This window comes from Danio rerio, chromosome 3, assembly GCF_052040795.2.
Source record: "Danio rerio strain M-AB ecotype USA chromosome 3, GRCz13ab, whole genome shotgun sequence".
Classification (NCBI taxonomy): Eukaryota; Metazoa; Chordata; class Actinopteri; order Cypriniformes; family Danionidae; genus Danio; species Danio rerio.
The window spans coordinates 9082438-9097500 of NC_141023.1; the positions used below are offsets into that span (position 1 = coordinate 9082438).

Consider the following 15063-nt stretch of genomic DNA (forward strand, 5'->3'; position numbering starts at 1 on the left):
GACACAATTATTAGCCCTCATATGAATTATTTATTCAACTATTACAATCAACACACTTAATAGCCATTTATTTATTTATGTATGTATGTATGTATTTATTTATTTATTTTATTTCCAGTGGACATGGGGCGTTTCTTCAGTGTTTTGGCTTTCAGCAGTGACATTTACATTACACTGGAAACTGGACTGAGCAGTTTCAGTTTACTAGAACTTCACTGAATAAAAGATTCATTGGATTTATACATTTTTACGATGAGGTTTTAAATGGTCTTTAAATCAAGAGTTTTACTCTATACACTTCCATTTTGGCTCTTACTTAAAATCATTGTGGTTGAGTAGCAAATCCATTTAATTAATATGAAAAAGGCCACTCAGTTGAAAACACAATTATTAGCCCTCATATGAATTATTTATTCAACTATTATAATCAACACACTTAATAGCCATCCTTAGCATTTGCTTTATACATTTTTTATTTATTTATTCGTTTGTTTGTTTGTTTGTTTGTTTGTTTATATATTTATTTATTTTATTTCCAGTGGACATGGGGTGTTTCTTCAGTGTTTTGGCTTTCAGCAGTGACATTTGCATTACACTGAAAACTGGACTGAGCAGTTTCAATTTACCAAAACTTCATTGAAAAAAGATGCATTGGATTTACACAATTATTTATTTATTTATTGAACAATGATGCCAAAATGGCTTTAAATCAAGAGTTTTTACTGTATACATCTCTCTTTGGCTCTTTATTTAAAGCCTGTACAGCAAATACATTAAATAATGGCAATTTTACTAGCCCTCCTAATTTCAGCACATTTTAAGCATTATAATTTCAATAACTAAACTGGGTTTTTGTCTTTGCCATGATGGCAATAGATAATATTGTATTAGTTATTATGCAAGATACTTAGTAAAATACAGTTTAAAGCTAAAAATAGTACTGGCTAATAATACTGACCTTAGCATTTATTTAATTGTTAGTTCTTCGGTGGACGGGGGTGTTTCTTCAGTGTTTTGGCTTTCAGCAGTAACATTTACATTACACTGAAAACTGGACTGAGCGGTTTCAGTTTACTAGAACTTCACTGAAAAAGATTCATTGAATTTACACATTTTTACAATGAGGTTTTAAATGGGCTTTAAATCAAGTTTTACTGTATACATCTGCCTTTTGGCTCTTTATTTAAAGTCATTGCGGTTGAGTAGCAAATACATTTAATTAATATGAAAAAAGCTACACAGTTGAAGACCATTAGAACTCCTATGAATTTCAACAATTTTCAACACATTGTATTCATAGTTTATTCATAGTTATTATACAAGATAATAGTATTCAGTAAAGTGCGATTTAAAGCTAATAATACTGGCTAATAATATTGACCTTACCATTTATTTATTTATTTATTTATTTATTTATTTATTTATTTATTTATTTATTTATTTATTTATATATTTTTTATTTATTTGTTTGTTTGTTTTTTAATGCAGCAACATTTATTTATTAATTTTTAGTGCAGCAACATTTATTTATTTAGTTTTAATGCAGCAACGTTTATTTATTTATTTTTAATGCAGTGACATTTATTTATTTATTTATTTATTCATTTTTAATGCAGCAACATTTATTTATTTATTTTTTCATTTTTAATGCAGCAACATTTATTTAATTATTTACTTATTAATGTTTAATGCAGCAACATTTATTTATTTACTTATTAATATTTAATGCAGCAACATTTATTTATTTTTAATGCAGGATCATTTATTTATTAATTTATTTTTAATGCAGCAACATTTATTTATTTATTTATTTTTAATGCAGCAACATTCATTTATTTATTCATTTTTAGTGCAGCAACATTTATTTATTTATTTTTAAACCAGCAACATTTATTTATTTAATTATTTATTTTTAATCCAGCAACATTTATTTGTTTACTTATTATTTTTTAATGCAGCAACATTTATTTATTTTATTCATTTTTAATGCTGCAACATTTATTTATTTATTTATTAATTTTGAATGCAGAAATATTTATTTATTTACTTACTTATTATTTTTTAATGTAGCAACATTAATTAATTAATTTATTTTATTAATTTTTAATGCAGCAACATTTATTTATTTATTTATTTATTTATTTATTTATTCATTCATTTTTAATGCAGCAACATTTATTTATTTATTTCAGTGGATAAGCTTAACAGAAAAAAAATGTCTATCCAGTATGTATTTGATTTCTAATAGATTTTTATTTTTTATTTCTTTACGATGATGTAGGATATTTGAAGTAATGAAAGAAAAATAGCTGGAGGAATACAGTATTATGAACAGAATTTAAAGTATTGTTAAAATAGTAATAAATTAATATTTTTACTTTTAGTTTTAAGAAATATTTAGAGCCTTAATGAATTTCTCTTTTGACAACGTTAATTGGTTGTAATATTTACAATTAACATTTTTACACCAGTGTAATTAACAATGGCAACTGAAGTAAAATGGTTGTTAGTTGAAATGAAATAAAATTATTAAAAAGTTACATAAAATCGAAGTATTAATATTTAGAATTAACAAATAAAGGATTAATTGGCACTAAAACTGCAATGAAAATAAAAACTTAATAAAATTAAAACAACACCACATTCGTAATTAGTAAAAAATATAAGAAATTATAATTATGAGAAATAGTATAAACACCAAGCACATTTTTTTTTAAACGACAACAAAAATACATCTCACACAACAAATAACAACGTAAGTCAATATCCAATGACTATTTTAATAACCATCAATTAACATTATGCATGTTTTTAAAATTAGCATTGAAGCAACACACAAAGCAGGCAAAGACTAAATACGCCCATAACCAAAAACACTGAGAAAACTAAAAGACAAACTACAATTTCTGGAGAAAATATGAATTATCTTCACAGACTCAACATATGCAGCATCCATATAAAACACTTATGCCAATATGATCAACCAAAACAAGTTATTCATAATACATTGGTTGGAATAACTAAATTCTATAGTAAATATAATAGTGACTCTTACTTTAGCAAACACCAGTTTAACTGTATAATATACATATATACATACAATGTAATGCATAAGTGTGCTCACTTCTGAGATTTTAAAGTACCAAACGTCTTCATCATCGCTAAACAACAGCAGAAAACATCCAAACGTTTTCAATGTCTAATTTAAGTCAGATCCCAGCTTATACAGTTTAAGCTATAAAGTAACACAGTTTTCCAAGCATGCAAAACCTGTATAGTTCACATTTGCAAACAGTATTAGACAAGGAAATTGGAAATCCCTTTCCTTTTTCTAATGATAAGCATTGCTATTTCTCCAAGTTGGTAGAATACAGCTGAACGGGATAAAAACATAACCCCATATCATCTCATCCTCTGCATGAATTGAAAATGTACTGTTTGTTTTGCTGCTAGCACACATTGTTAGTCTTAAAGTGCACAATAAATCTGTGTAAATAATTCCACTGACAAAAAAACTGGTTATTTTTTGTAATCTTCAATTAAAATCTGGATTGACAATTCTCTGATGATGTCAGTTTGACAGATTGGGTGATTTGAGCTTAGCCACGCCCCCTCTAACTGTTAAGCTGCGGTCACACTAGGGTTTGATAATGCAAAATTCTGTCATGTGGCACTGCGAAAAGGGGCGGGATTAAACACGATGTTTAGACATTTAAAAAAGCGAGCGATTGCTCCATGTTTTAAATTTCTGTCCAGAGAGGTCATGTTTTGATCCTCGATTGGTCTCACGCAGTCAAGTGACGCGATTTCGCAGGTCAGAGTTCACCAAGCTTGAACTTCGCACCGCAGCGACCTGCGAAACTTGACGCTTGACCTTGTGTCACCGGTCTGACGCATTCACGTGCGTATGAATGGAAGTCTATGGGGAGAATTGTCCAGTGTGACAGCAGCTTCCAGTGTGAGGCAGAGCACAAAAATAAATCCCCACCCCCAACTAAATATTCTATTTCAGTGTGAAAATGTCAAAATATTGAAATAAAAACGACTGCTAGTTCATTAAGACTGTATCACAAGTATTCTAAATGTTAAATATGAAAACTAGGCATTATGCAACCCTAACTCATTCAGTAAACGTATCCCTATATACATTTCTGGAGAACACCAAATATGTCCTAAAACAGGGATCACCAATCGCAGTCTTGGAGGGCCGGTGTCCCTGCAGGGTTTAGCTCCAACTTGCCTCAACACACCTGCATGGGCGTTTCAAGTAGTATGAGCTTGATTAGCTGGTTCAGGCATGTTTGATTAGGGTTGGAGCTAAAATCTGCAGGACACCGGCCCTCCAGGAACAAGTTTGATGACCCCTGTCCTAGAAGGTAGATTTTTTTTGCAGTTTTTGTTTTCACAAATTCACCAGAGGCCACTGTGTATGCTTTTTTAGATCTCAAATTTCTCTCGCAAGTGCCATTAGTGCCTGCTGTTCTGGTTTATCCAGCAGAAGCTGCTGTCGACTGACTGACTGAATGACTGACAGATCCTCCTATACATACATTATGAGTAATCGCGGGTCAGTTGCGGGTGGATGTAGCGGGACATGGCAGTGGATCAGCGACAAAGCAGAGAGTGGGCTTTGCAGAATGGGAAGATGAGACGCCCAAAATAATGGTTGAAGTGCAAGAGTAGCCTACTGTTCAAAGTATCAGTTAGAGGAGTCTCCAGAGGAAAATCTGCTTTCGTTCTGGGAGAAACAAGATAGCTTATTTCCACAACTGCAGCGCCTTGCAAGAAGAATCTTGTTCATTCCTACGAACGGACATTTAGTACAGCGAGCCGTGTTTTGGAGGCGAGGCAGAATCGCCCGAATCCAGGCAGAAGAAAATGTTGTCTAAAGACAAACTTTCATTTTTATAAATAAATGTTAATTTAAAAATGTTTACGATTATTGTATTGTTTTACTATCAGAGATGCGCAGATTAGCTCCCTGAATCTGCTGCTAATATCCACGGTGACCTATCATCATGCCTTAAACAAAGAATTAAATTATTAAAGTGAAAATCGGGTGCAGATATATATATCAGATAAAACCTGCGGGTGGCAGGTGGATCATTAGTATGAAGCCGCAAATTCGAGTGTGATTTCAGCTGATTTGTGCATCGCTATTAGACAGTAAGTAAACAAAGTGAATAGCGGAAGAACACCCAGCAGAAGCGGGACTGAAGTTACAGACCTGTTGTATGTCCACGTCCGTATGGGACGCTTCTGGGTCCGGAAACGGTACTCGATCCGCCTGTTAGTGACCACTGATCTAGGCTATCTTTACAACAACAACAACAACAAAATAAAATAGCCATCAATGTTTCTGTGTCTGTCTGAATTTACATTGAGTGTCTGTTGAAACACTAATGGCAATGCGTGTGATTTGGCCTCTCCTGCGCATTTGCGCTGTATCTCCTTTACTTGCCATGCTGAAACCCACATAATTGGGTTTCAAATTTACATACTGAGAGGTGATTGGACAGGTCTTCGGACATGCAGTGGATGTGAAAGGTAATCAGAAGCACACAAAAGCGGAACTGCTTTGTTGCAGTTGTTTTTATTAACAAACCAATGTTAATAATGCATATTCTAAAGCGCGGATTACTATGGCGGGACAAATGGACAATATGTCTTTTTGCCGACAACTATTGCATTCCTAATTCTCACCCTGTTTTTTTACTTGTTTATTTAATTTTTTGCCTTTTATTTTTGTTTTGCCTGATTTTTTGGAACCATTCTTTGCCAGACTCGAACCCTGTCATCGCGGTCAACTCCTCTCCGCGTCTCAAGTTCGCTGATATATGTGACGAGCTACTGGGCAAACTGGTAACAGTGGAAAAGCAGTCAGCTAAAAGCAAGGAAAGGAAGAGAAGCAGTCGTTGGCATCATACTGCCCCGTAGCGTTAGATTTTTAAAGACGAAATACAGCAATATGTAGCTCTGGCTACATAATTTGTGCTCTACAGAAACGTATAAGGGAGTATGTTTTGACATTGAGCCTGTGTTGGTTATTTCTGTGCCGCTTGGAGTTTCATGACACATATTAGGTTTAGGACATACAGAATTTAGAATGAAACTTCCGGAAATATCAAATCAGTTGCTGTGTTCGAAATTACTTCTATACTGTATAGTATGCGAGCAGAGTTGTATGTCCGAATTCATAGTATTGGAAAAACTGTTAGATGACCCACTACTTCTGGCGATATTCTGTGGTGCGCATCCAATGGACGCTACGATATCCCATGATGCTATGTGAGAGAATTCAGGAGAGAAGCGACACAATTGATGCAGGTAGGTCATGTGATAATGGCAAATGGAGGATGTAGTACATTCAAAGTCCATTCATACAATATAGAACATGTGATTCAAATGTTTTTGATGTGATCAAAGACCTGTGAACAGTTGATGCCAAGGTATCCATAATCCTGGACCAGGCCAAATCTTGAGCTGATGCTGTAATGGTCATGGAGGAATGGAGAAAATGAGACTCATTCCTGAAACACCCTATACCAGACAAGTCCTCCACATTGATCCCGTGGGCCAGCCTGAACACTTTGACTGACCTTCTCACACCTGTAGATTCTCCACGATGGACATCCAGGGTTCTCCTAGACTGCAGCTCTGCACAAGAAGTTTGGCTATAGGAGAAATGGTCGTGCTACACTGAGCCTGGTTTTTCTCAAGATTTTTTTTCCTTCACTTTTGTTAATTGGTGAAGATTGTTTCTCACCACTGACTTGCTTGGTTTGGGACTTGTGGAGCTGCGCATCAATTGATTTGCTCTTCAGTATTTGGACTTCCAGCAGTGAAAATTAAACCCCACTGAACTGAGCCAATCTGAACTTCAACTCTGAAACCTAGACTGACAGTCCAGTTTACTAGAGCTTCTATGTTAAACTGCTTTGACACAATCTACATGTGAAAGCGCTATAGAAATGAAGATGAATTAATTTGAAATGTACTACCTACTGGAGAAGTACACTGTAAATGAACAGTTTCCATATTTTGTGATTAACAAGTGTTTTCAAGTTTATTTACGGTTGTGAATTGCATTATGGGATGCTGATCTCTGCTCTGTCAGGTTTTGATGCTGAAAATTCAACTCTACAGTTTAACAAAGTGACTTCTGTTGACATTTTAGTAGTTTAAATTGACTTAAAGTCAATTTTTCCAAGGTTAAAAGTTGTTGCAAGAAAGATCAAGCTCCCATAATGCAATTCAAAAGCATAAATAAAATGTTAAAAATAGAAACATGCACCACAAAATATGCAAAACTGCAAATTTACAGATGTTCTTTTACACTGTAGGCGATTTCTGATGTAGCCTGACACTTTCCTTAACTAAAGCTTGATGTGTCGCCATGGAAACTAAAGTTCTTAAACTATACTATCTTTGCGCACACTTTTTCACGTACTATTTTACTGTCTCTCTAAAACAGGTCTTCCTTGTGATGTTCTATTGCACACGTACTTGAACTTTATACGGCCAGTTCTTGAGTATGTCCAGTCTGGGGCGTACTACCTTAAAGTCTCTCTGAGAAGTTATGCTGCGTTCACACCAGATGCAGATGAAGCGTAAAGCACGAGTGACATGCTGCGGCGTGATACGCACAAATAAGGCAGTGCCGTTGGTGCAAATTAAGCGTGTTTTGCTTAATTGACATGCTTAGTGCACATTTCGTGCGAATCCCTCGAGTGGAAAAATCGGAACTTCAGCAGACATTTGCGCTGCGTTAAACAATCATGCGCTTTCTCTGGTAGAGGCGTGATTATGACGTAGCGTCTCATCAAACTGGGCTCAGCTCAGTCTGAAGCACCACTGAAAGCTTCCATCATCCAGGTACAGTTTCTGAACGAGTTGATGAACTCACAGAGCTGGGTGCACCTCTGAAAGGATCTAGTGGACTCAGACACGGTGCCAAACAAATCTACGCTGTTTTTCAGCCTTCCTAAAGCATAAAACACAGCTACTCTCTCAATAAAATCCATGTTAGCCATTTAGCAACAAAGCTAGAGTCACAGTGCAGACAGATGCCCTGCCCATGACATGAATCCGCATCTATTGTGAAGTGAATTCGACGCGTAAATGAAGCGAGCAAACTCAAAATGTTCACGCGTCTATTTATGCGTGAATACTGTGATTTATTCGCACGTTCCGTGTCTTGTGTGAACACAGCATGATGCTGCATTCACACCAGACGTGGAACACGCGTCAAGCGCGAGTGATTTACATGTCAAGTCAATGCAAACGCACGAATAGACATCCTGTGGCATGAATGACGCAAATTGCGCGAATGTCGCAGTGCGAATAGTGCGATACGCGTGAATGGCAAGGGGCGAATTGAGCGTTTTGCACGTTTGACGCATTTAACGTGCGTTTTGCGCGAATCTCTCGAGTTCTAAAATCTGAACTTCAGCTGACATTCGCGCTGCGTTAACCAATCAGAAGCTTGCTCTTCTGTGAACGTGATTGTGACGTAGAACCCTGTTGATGGTGTCCCGGGGGAAATCCTCCAGGCGACACCGACAACAAGTCATCAAACTGGGCTTGGCTCAGTCAGAAGCACCGTTGATAGCCTCCGTAATCCAGGTTCAGTTTCTGGAGGAGTTTATGAGCTCACACAGCTGGACGCACCTCTGAAAGAATGTAATGGACTCAGACACGGTCCTAAAAGTATCAACGCTGTTTTTCAGTCTTCATAAAGCACATAAACACTGTTATTTTCTTCATAAAATTCATGTTAGCCATTTAGCTACGAAGCTAGAGTCAACAGGCAGACAGAAGCCCTGCCCATCACGCGAATCCGCGTCTGTTCTGAAGTGAATTTGACGCGCAAATGAATCGGATTTGACACGCGAATGAAGCAAGTAAACTCAAATGTTCAAGCGCCAATTTACGCGCGAATAGCGTGATTTATCCGTGCCTTCCGCGTCTGGTGTGAACACAGCATAAGAGAGGATCCAAAAGCGATGCTGTCGGATAATAGCTATTCCAAATTCAACTTTTCCAATACTGAATGAAAGGCCTGAGAAAGCCACCATACACCATACGCTCACTAAAAAGCCCAGTTTATCACCACTGCATTGTTTCCTGTCTGAGGCTCCAGTGTCATCCTACCTTCTTCGGCGACTTTTGCTCCCCTGCTAAAAAATCCAGCTTAAACCAGCCTAGGCTGGTTGGCTGGTTTTAGCTGGTCGACCAGCCTGATTTTAGAGGGGTTTTGGCAACTTCCAGGCTGGTTTCCAGCCATTTCCAGCCTGGTCTTAGCTGGTCAGGCTGGAAAATGACCAGCTAAATCCAGCAAAAACCAGCTTGACCAGCCTGGTTTAAGCTGGACATAGCTGGTTTTGGCTGGGCTCCCAGTCTGCTAGGCTGGTCGAGCTGGTTTTAGCTGGTCATCTCCCAGCCTAACCAACTAAGACCAGGCTGGAAATGGCTGGAAACCAGCCTGGAAGTGGCCAAAACCCCTCTAAAACCAGCCTGGTTGACCAGCTAAAACCAGCCAACCAGCCTAGGCTGGTTTAAGCTGGATTTTTCAGCAGGGTCTACCCGGAGTAAAACTAATTAAAACATCATGAACTCTCCCTCGTGCTCTAAAATTGTTGTATAGATCATTTATAATGTTCAATGTTTTTTAGTTATTATTTTACTTTGTTTGTTTATCATGTCATATATTAGTATTTTTATTAGTCAAATATTGTTTCGAGAGTGTGTTTGATGCATTCAGAGAGATCAGAGAGTTGTGCTGCAATACCCTGTCCTGTCAAAATGTAACTAAACTAACCTAAACTACAAACATTGGTATGTTAGTAACACCTAAATAACGTTCATCTTGATTTCAGTGGATCTTCAAAATCACCAATTTAGCGAGTACACAAAAAAAGCAGGTGTTTGTTCCTGTAGTGTCTTGATTTAGGTCCTTCTCATAGGTTCATCTGAGGCTTGTAGTAACTGAGGAGACGTTTGGTGGCGCTCTGATGCCGCATTTCCTTGGTGATCGGCATCAACACCATGCCCACCACCAGCACCATCAGTCCAATGGACAGCAGGGCGGGACCCAGGATATTAGTGGACATGACGGAAACACCGGCGAAGTAGAGTCCGCTCAGCACCATCCCGCAGATCAGCACGCTGCCCCCTGAGGTCATCAGGAGAATGGCGTGCCAGTGGTATTCGCAGCTGCCTGGTGGCGGGTGGGGTGTCCAGCTGCTGTCATGGTGGGACAGACTGAAGACGGTATTTTCGGAGCGAGGCGTCAGCTGCTCCAGGGGGTATGAGGGGGGGCAGTCCCTGAGGGGCAGGTGTTCCGGGACGGACATGTTTTCAGATGTCCCGGCACCTGGAGAAACACACTGAGATGGCAGCGTCTGGGGGAAGAAGTATTCAAGTATTAACTTTTGCGTATTGTTCAAATTACCCTTTCATTATGTTTGGGGCTGTTTTTATCCCATTGACTTCCATTAGAATGACTTTTTTTGATTGCAAAGCCATGACAGCATATAATCATGCATTCTTGATGGTTGGTGGTTTTTCCTGTTGGGAAGAGGTGAAATGTGTCATTTTTTACTGTAGATCATCAGTCAAAAGCATTAACCCTTTAGATAGGCCTGTGCAAAAACGCTTCTGGCTTTTATATGGAGTTCTGTGGAGTAAAACAGCAGATTATAGTGTGCATAAATAAATACACTTACTGTGTTTACTGTGTTCTGAAAGCAGAGCTGCTAATTTTGATTTGCTCAGACATATCAAGATAAATGTACAAGGATCTTTTTCTCACATGTGAGCAGAGTACACACATATAAAAGCCAGAAACTATGCTTTTTTTTTTGCACTTCAACAGATGATCAAGATTAAAAATGACAAATTGGATACTTCCCAACTGGGAAATTCACCAACAATAAAAAAAAAAAAAACTGCATGATTATATAGTGTCAAGGCTTTTCAATCAAGAATGTAATTATAAAGGAAGTCAATGGTACGGTGGCTGAGAGTTTAACATGCTGCAAATCAAGAAAACACCAAAAATTACAGCAATTACCAAAAAAAAAAAAAAACAGCAAATTGAAAAAAAGATCTTCATTTGTTTAACAGCACACGTGCTGCAAACAAACTGATACACTCATGAAGACAACAGAACAAAACGCAAATGTTTCAAGGGGACCCAAAAACATGAAGGATGCCGCAACTTCATTGCTCAGTAAAGTTGTAAGTCATCTTTGAAAAGTGAGTTCTTTGTTAATTTTAACATCCTCATTACCTGGGGCCTCATGTATCAACGCTGCGTAGGCACAAAAACTTTGTGTACGCCAGGTTTCACGCTCAGAATCGCTCGCGATTGGATTTACTAACGATGAACTGAATGTGGGAATGTGCGCAGTTCCACGCCAGCTTTATGGCTGGCGTACGCACATTTTTTGTGCGTGTCTGTTTTATTTCCATTGGCGACTCCTAGAGGCAGTTGTGTTAAATTGCTCTCCACAAAGTGTCTTTGAGCCTTGCAATGGCAGCTGTATGAGACGGGTTCATCTAGCAGGTATATAAGGTTTCCATACCATGCAGTTGACCAGCCAAACATTAAAGCGCAATTTGCAGCGATCGCCGGTTTTCCCAATGTAATCTGAGCAATCTACTGACTTATTAACTTATTAATGAGTCCTACTTGTCTTTTTCGTGATAAATAGTTGGCAAAATCTGATATGTAGCGGGGGAAACAAAAAGAATGAGTTCATCAGACGCTGTATTCGAACCAAGTTCATGCTCGAACGTGTCAAAACATGTTGACGTGATTTACGAGCTGCACCACTGAGACTGTTCTACAACATTTTACACCTATAAATCACACTATTTCTTTTATAATTCACTCAGTGCGATGTTCAGACCCAACTGTGTTAACCGCATCAGCTAAACTCTCCCACTCTATTTTTTTTTTATTTGTTGTTAATTCCGGAGGACAAACTTACAAACAACACCATTTTTCTCCGGTCTAAAGCAGCACCTCCAAATCACATTCTGTTCAAAGTTTCTCTTTTTGCTTGCGTTTGCCTTTGCTTTTTCGTTTGGTTTTGCCAAAGTAGAGTCATTAGCATATTCATACAGGGGAGGAGGCAGGGAGGGGTTTTGTGCTCGTGCATGTTGCGCTCAGTTTCACGTTCATTCGGATGTACAAAAGAATATGCGTGAGATTCGGCGTACGCAGTGTTTCATACATCTGAATTTTTTTCTGCGTACGCACATTTACAGCTTTGTGCGTACGCAATGTTTTAGTATGATTTCCACGCAAGTCTTCGTACAAGAGGCCTTTAGTCTTTTGTATTTATTAGTATTTTATTAAATATCGATAATCTAAATAACCGGGTCTGTCACGTTTTAAGATCCCACTCAAGTGTTCCACGCTGTTTGAAAGTGTTGTGACAAAATAAAAACTGTTTTGTTTAATGTTAAAAAATAAGAACATGATGACTAACTTATTTTGATGCTAAATATGACTAAGTTATATTTAACACAAAAACATGTTGTCATAACTTATTGATCATGAATACATTGTAAAAATGACTGGATCCCTTAAATGTTTAAGTTCGGCCCAATTAAAGGGATAGTTGACCCAAAAAACACTTTACACACTCACCCTCAAGGTTTCATATATTAATGAGTTTCTTTTTTTCCTGTTGTAAAATGATGAAAACATGCAACCATTGACTAGCTAATATTCTTGTTACAGGTTTACAGCATTCTTCAAAATATCTTCTTTTGTGTTCAACAAAGTCAAGTAGGTTTTGCACAAGTGAACGATAAGTAAGAATTTTTGGGTGAACTACCTCTTTAGTCAAATGAGTTAATTTAAGTTACAGTTTTTCTCAGTCGCTTTGGTGTGTTTCTCACAACACCAGTGCATTTCTGCACAACAGTTAATGCATTTCTCTAAACAATTAGTACAAACTGCAAAACCTAGCTGATAACCTGCAAAAGCGCGTCACATGCTCAAAATGGATAGTTCATTCCTTAAAAGCAAGTATTGATGTCAATCAAAGTGTCAGTATCATCAAAATGAAAAGTCCTGACACCATTGTTTATGAACAAGATAGTCAAATGGCTTAGTCATGTTTTCATTATGACAGTTCACTCTCTACATTTTTTCAACACAAAAAAGTCAGATTTTGGTGACACGTCCTGAAAATGCTCAAGACAGCACTATATACTATTTGCACAGCTATTTGAAAACTACAGCAAAGTTAGACATCACTGCATTTAGTAAGGTATCTGAGTACAAGACACTGGATATGTATGTTTCACATTTTTACTGCATTTGCTCGTCGCAATTCTAATTTATTCCCAGCATTGTGCTAAAGAATAAACACACCCTTATTTACAACAAACATAAGCTTTCTTTGGGTAGAGCTGGGCACAACTGTAAATTATATTGCAGAACATATTGGAACTGAACCTACAACATACACAGGTCAGTAAATCATTCATGAAATTGTTCAATTTAGAAGACATTTTCAGAAAAATAAAGATTTATTATTTTTTTTAAATAAAATTAGCTTGACAGATTTTGACAACTAGTTCAACATTTTTGTCTGTAATGACTCAAGCAATGAAATGAGGACTATTAGTTTTACATGAAATGACTATTCAGCATTTACAAGTTTAGTTAATTTTGACTGACATGACATAAGCAAATGATAATGTTATAAACAGCAGAGAGTTGTATGAAAGCAACTGATGCATGTCCAAAAGCATTCGCAATTTGTTGGAAGGAATGAGAAATTGCTACTATGATGTGCACAAATGACTAATTGTTTTGAGAAATGCATGAACTGTTGTGCAAATGTAAATAGAGTTGTGAGAAATGCACCAAAGCCACTGAGAAAAACTGTAAAATGACGTCAAACTGACTTATAACTGTATAAATAATACAATTAAGTTAGAACATGATTAACTTACCTCCAGTTGCACAGACAAGGCTTAAGGCTAGTCCTAGATTAAATTGCATGTTTGAGCTGTCTTAACTAAAAGTAACTTGCAGTTAGATACCTTAAGACCTTAGTGGCATTGTTTTGTATCCAGAATTTACACCAATAATGTTTTTTTTTTAACAGCATTTATATAAAAGTGACTTAAATAAGCTAATTTAACTAAGGTCTAGTCCTGACTTAAGCTAAGCCTTGTTTGTGAAACTGGACCTTAGTTTAATAAGTTATAATGAATGTTTTCTTGAGTCATTTATCATATGATCGTTTTACAGTAGGATACAACAGTTTGTACAAGAGGATTTTTCACATTTTCTAAGCCAGAAGGTGAAAATTTATTTATTTATTTAGTAAAATAAGTTAACAAACTCTTCTCAGATATATGATGAATCCATTTGTACAAATATTTAATACTTATTTATTCATTACTTTTGCTTCTTCTTAGACTCTATTTCAGAGTTCGCCACAGCAGAATAAATTGCCAACTAGTCCAGCATGTTTTACGCAGCGAATGCCCTTCCAGTACTGGGAAACCTCCATACACATTCACATTCATACACTATGGAAAATTTAGATCACCCAATTTACCTATAGCACATGTGTTTGGACTGTGAGGGAAACCAGAGCACCCGGGGAAAACACCAACCATGGGGAGAACACTCAAACTTCATACAGAAATGCCAACTGACCCAGCCGGGGCTTGAACAAGCAAGCTAACCACTGAGCCCCATTTTCGCCCTGTTTAATACTTATTAGACTGCATTACAGACTATATTCATGAATCAAATAAACATGATGACCAATGTTAAACTGATGTTATTGACTGCATAACAATAAGCAAGAGTCATGCACAGTTAATGCTGATTATAGTTATAATGTAGTAATAACTGTTTATTGTGTGTACATGACCACACCCTGATCAGCTATTTTTCACCATCATAAACAGCCCATAAGCTAACATATAAGAGGCTACAGTAAAAGTGCAGAGAGTTCAATGAGGTCTTACCTGACAGAAGCGCGTGCGTGCGTGCGTGCGTGTGTGCGGGGAGTCTCCTCT

The 15063-nt window shown here is 37.1% G+C and overlaps 1 protein-coding gene and 1 long non-coding RNA gene across 5 annotated transcripts in view; one reads left to right on the forward strand and one right to left on the reverse strand.

The window, feature by feature from the left end:
• Positions 1-15063, forward strand: part of LOC148679716 (uncharacterized) — a 143096-nt gene that overhangs the window by 118562 nt on the left and 9471 nt on the right. The gene's annotated exons all lie outside the window — the stretch shown is intronic.
• Positions 2767-15063, reverse strand: part of pirt (phosphoinositide interacting regulator of transient receptor potential channels) — a 39816-nt gene continuing 27519 nt past the window's right edge. Inside the window, exons 1-3 of one of the 4 annotated variants that reach the window (XR_015480423.1) lie at positions 15013-15063; positions 9586-10403; positions 5775-9176 (exon numbers count right to left, since the gene is read on the reverse strand). The exon at positions 15013-15063 is cut by the window's right edge and continues 75 nt beyond it. Coding sequence is in view for 3 of the 4 variants with exons in the window: in XM_087243945.1 (XP_087100071.1) it covers positions 9960-10403 (444 nt within the window). In the remaining variant the exon portion in view is untranslated. Of the gene's footprint in view, positions 10404-15012 lie in introns of all 4 variants that reach the window. The other 3 variants (XM_087243946.1, XM_087243945.1, XM_088649560.1) reach the window with 3 other exon arrangements.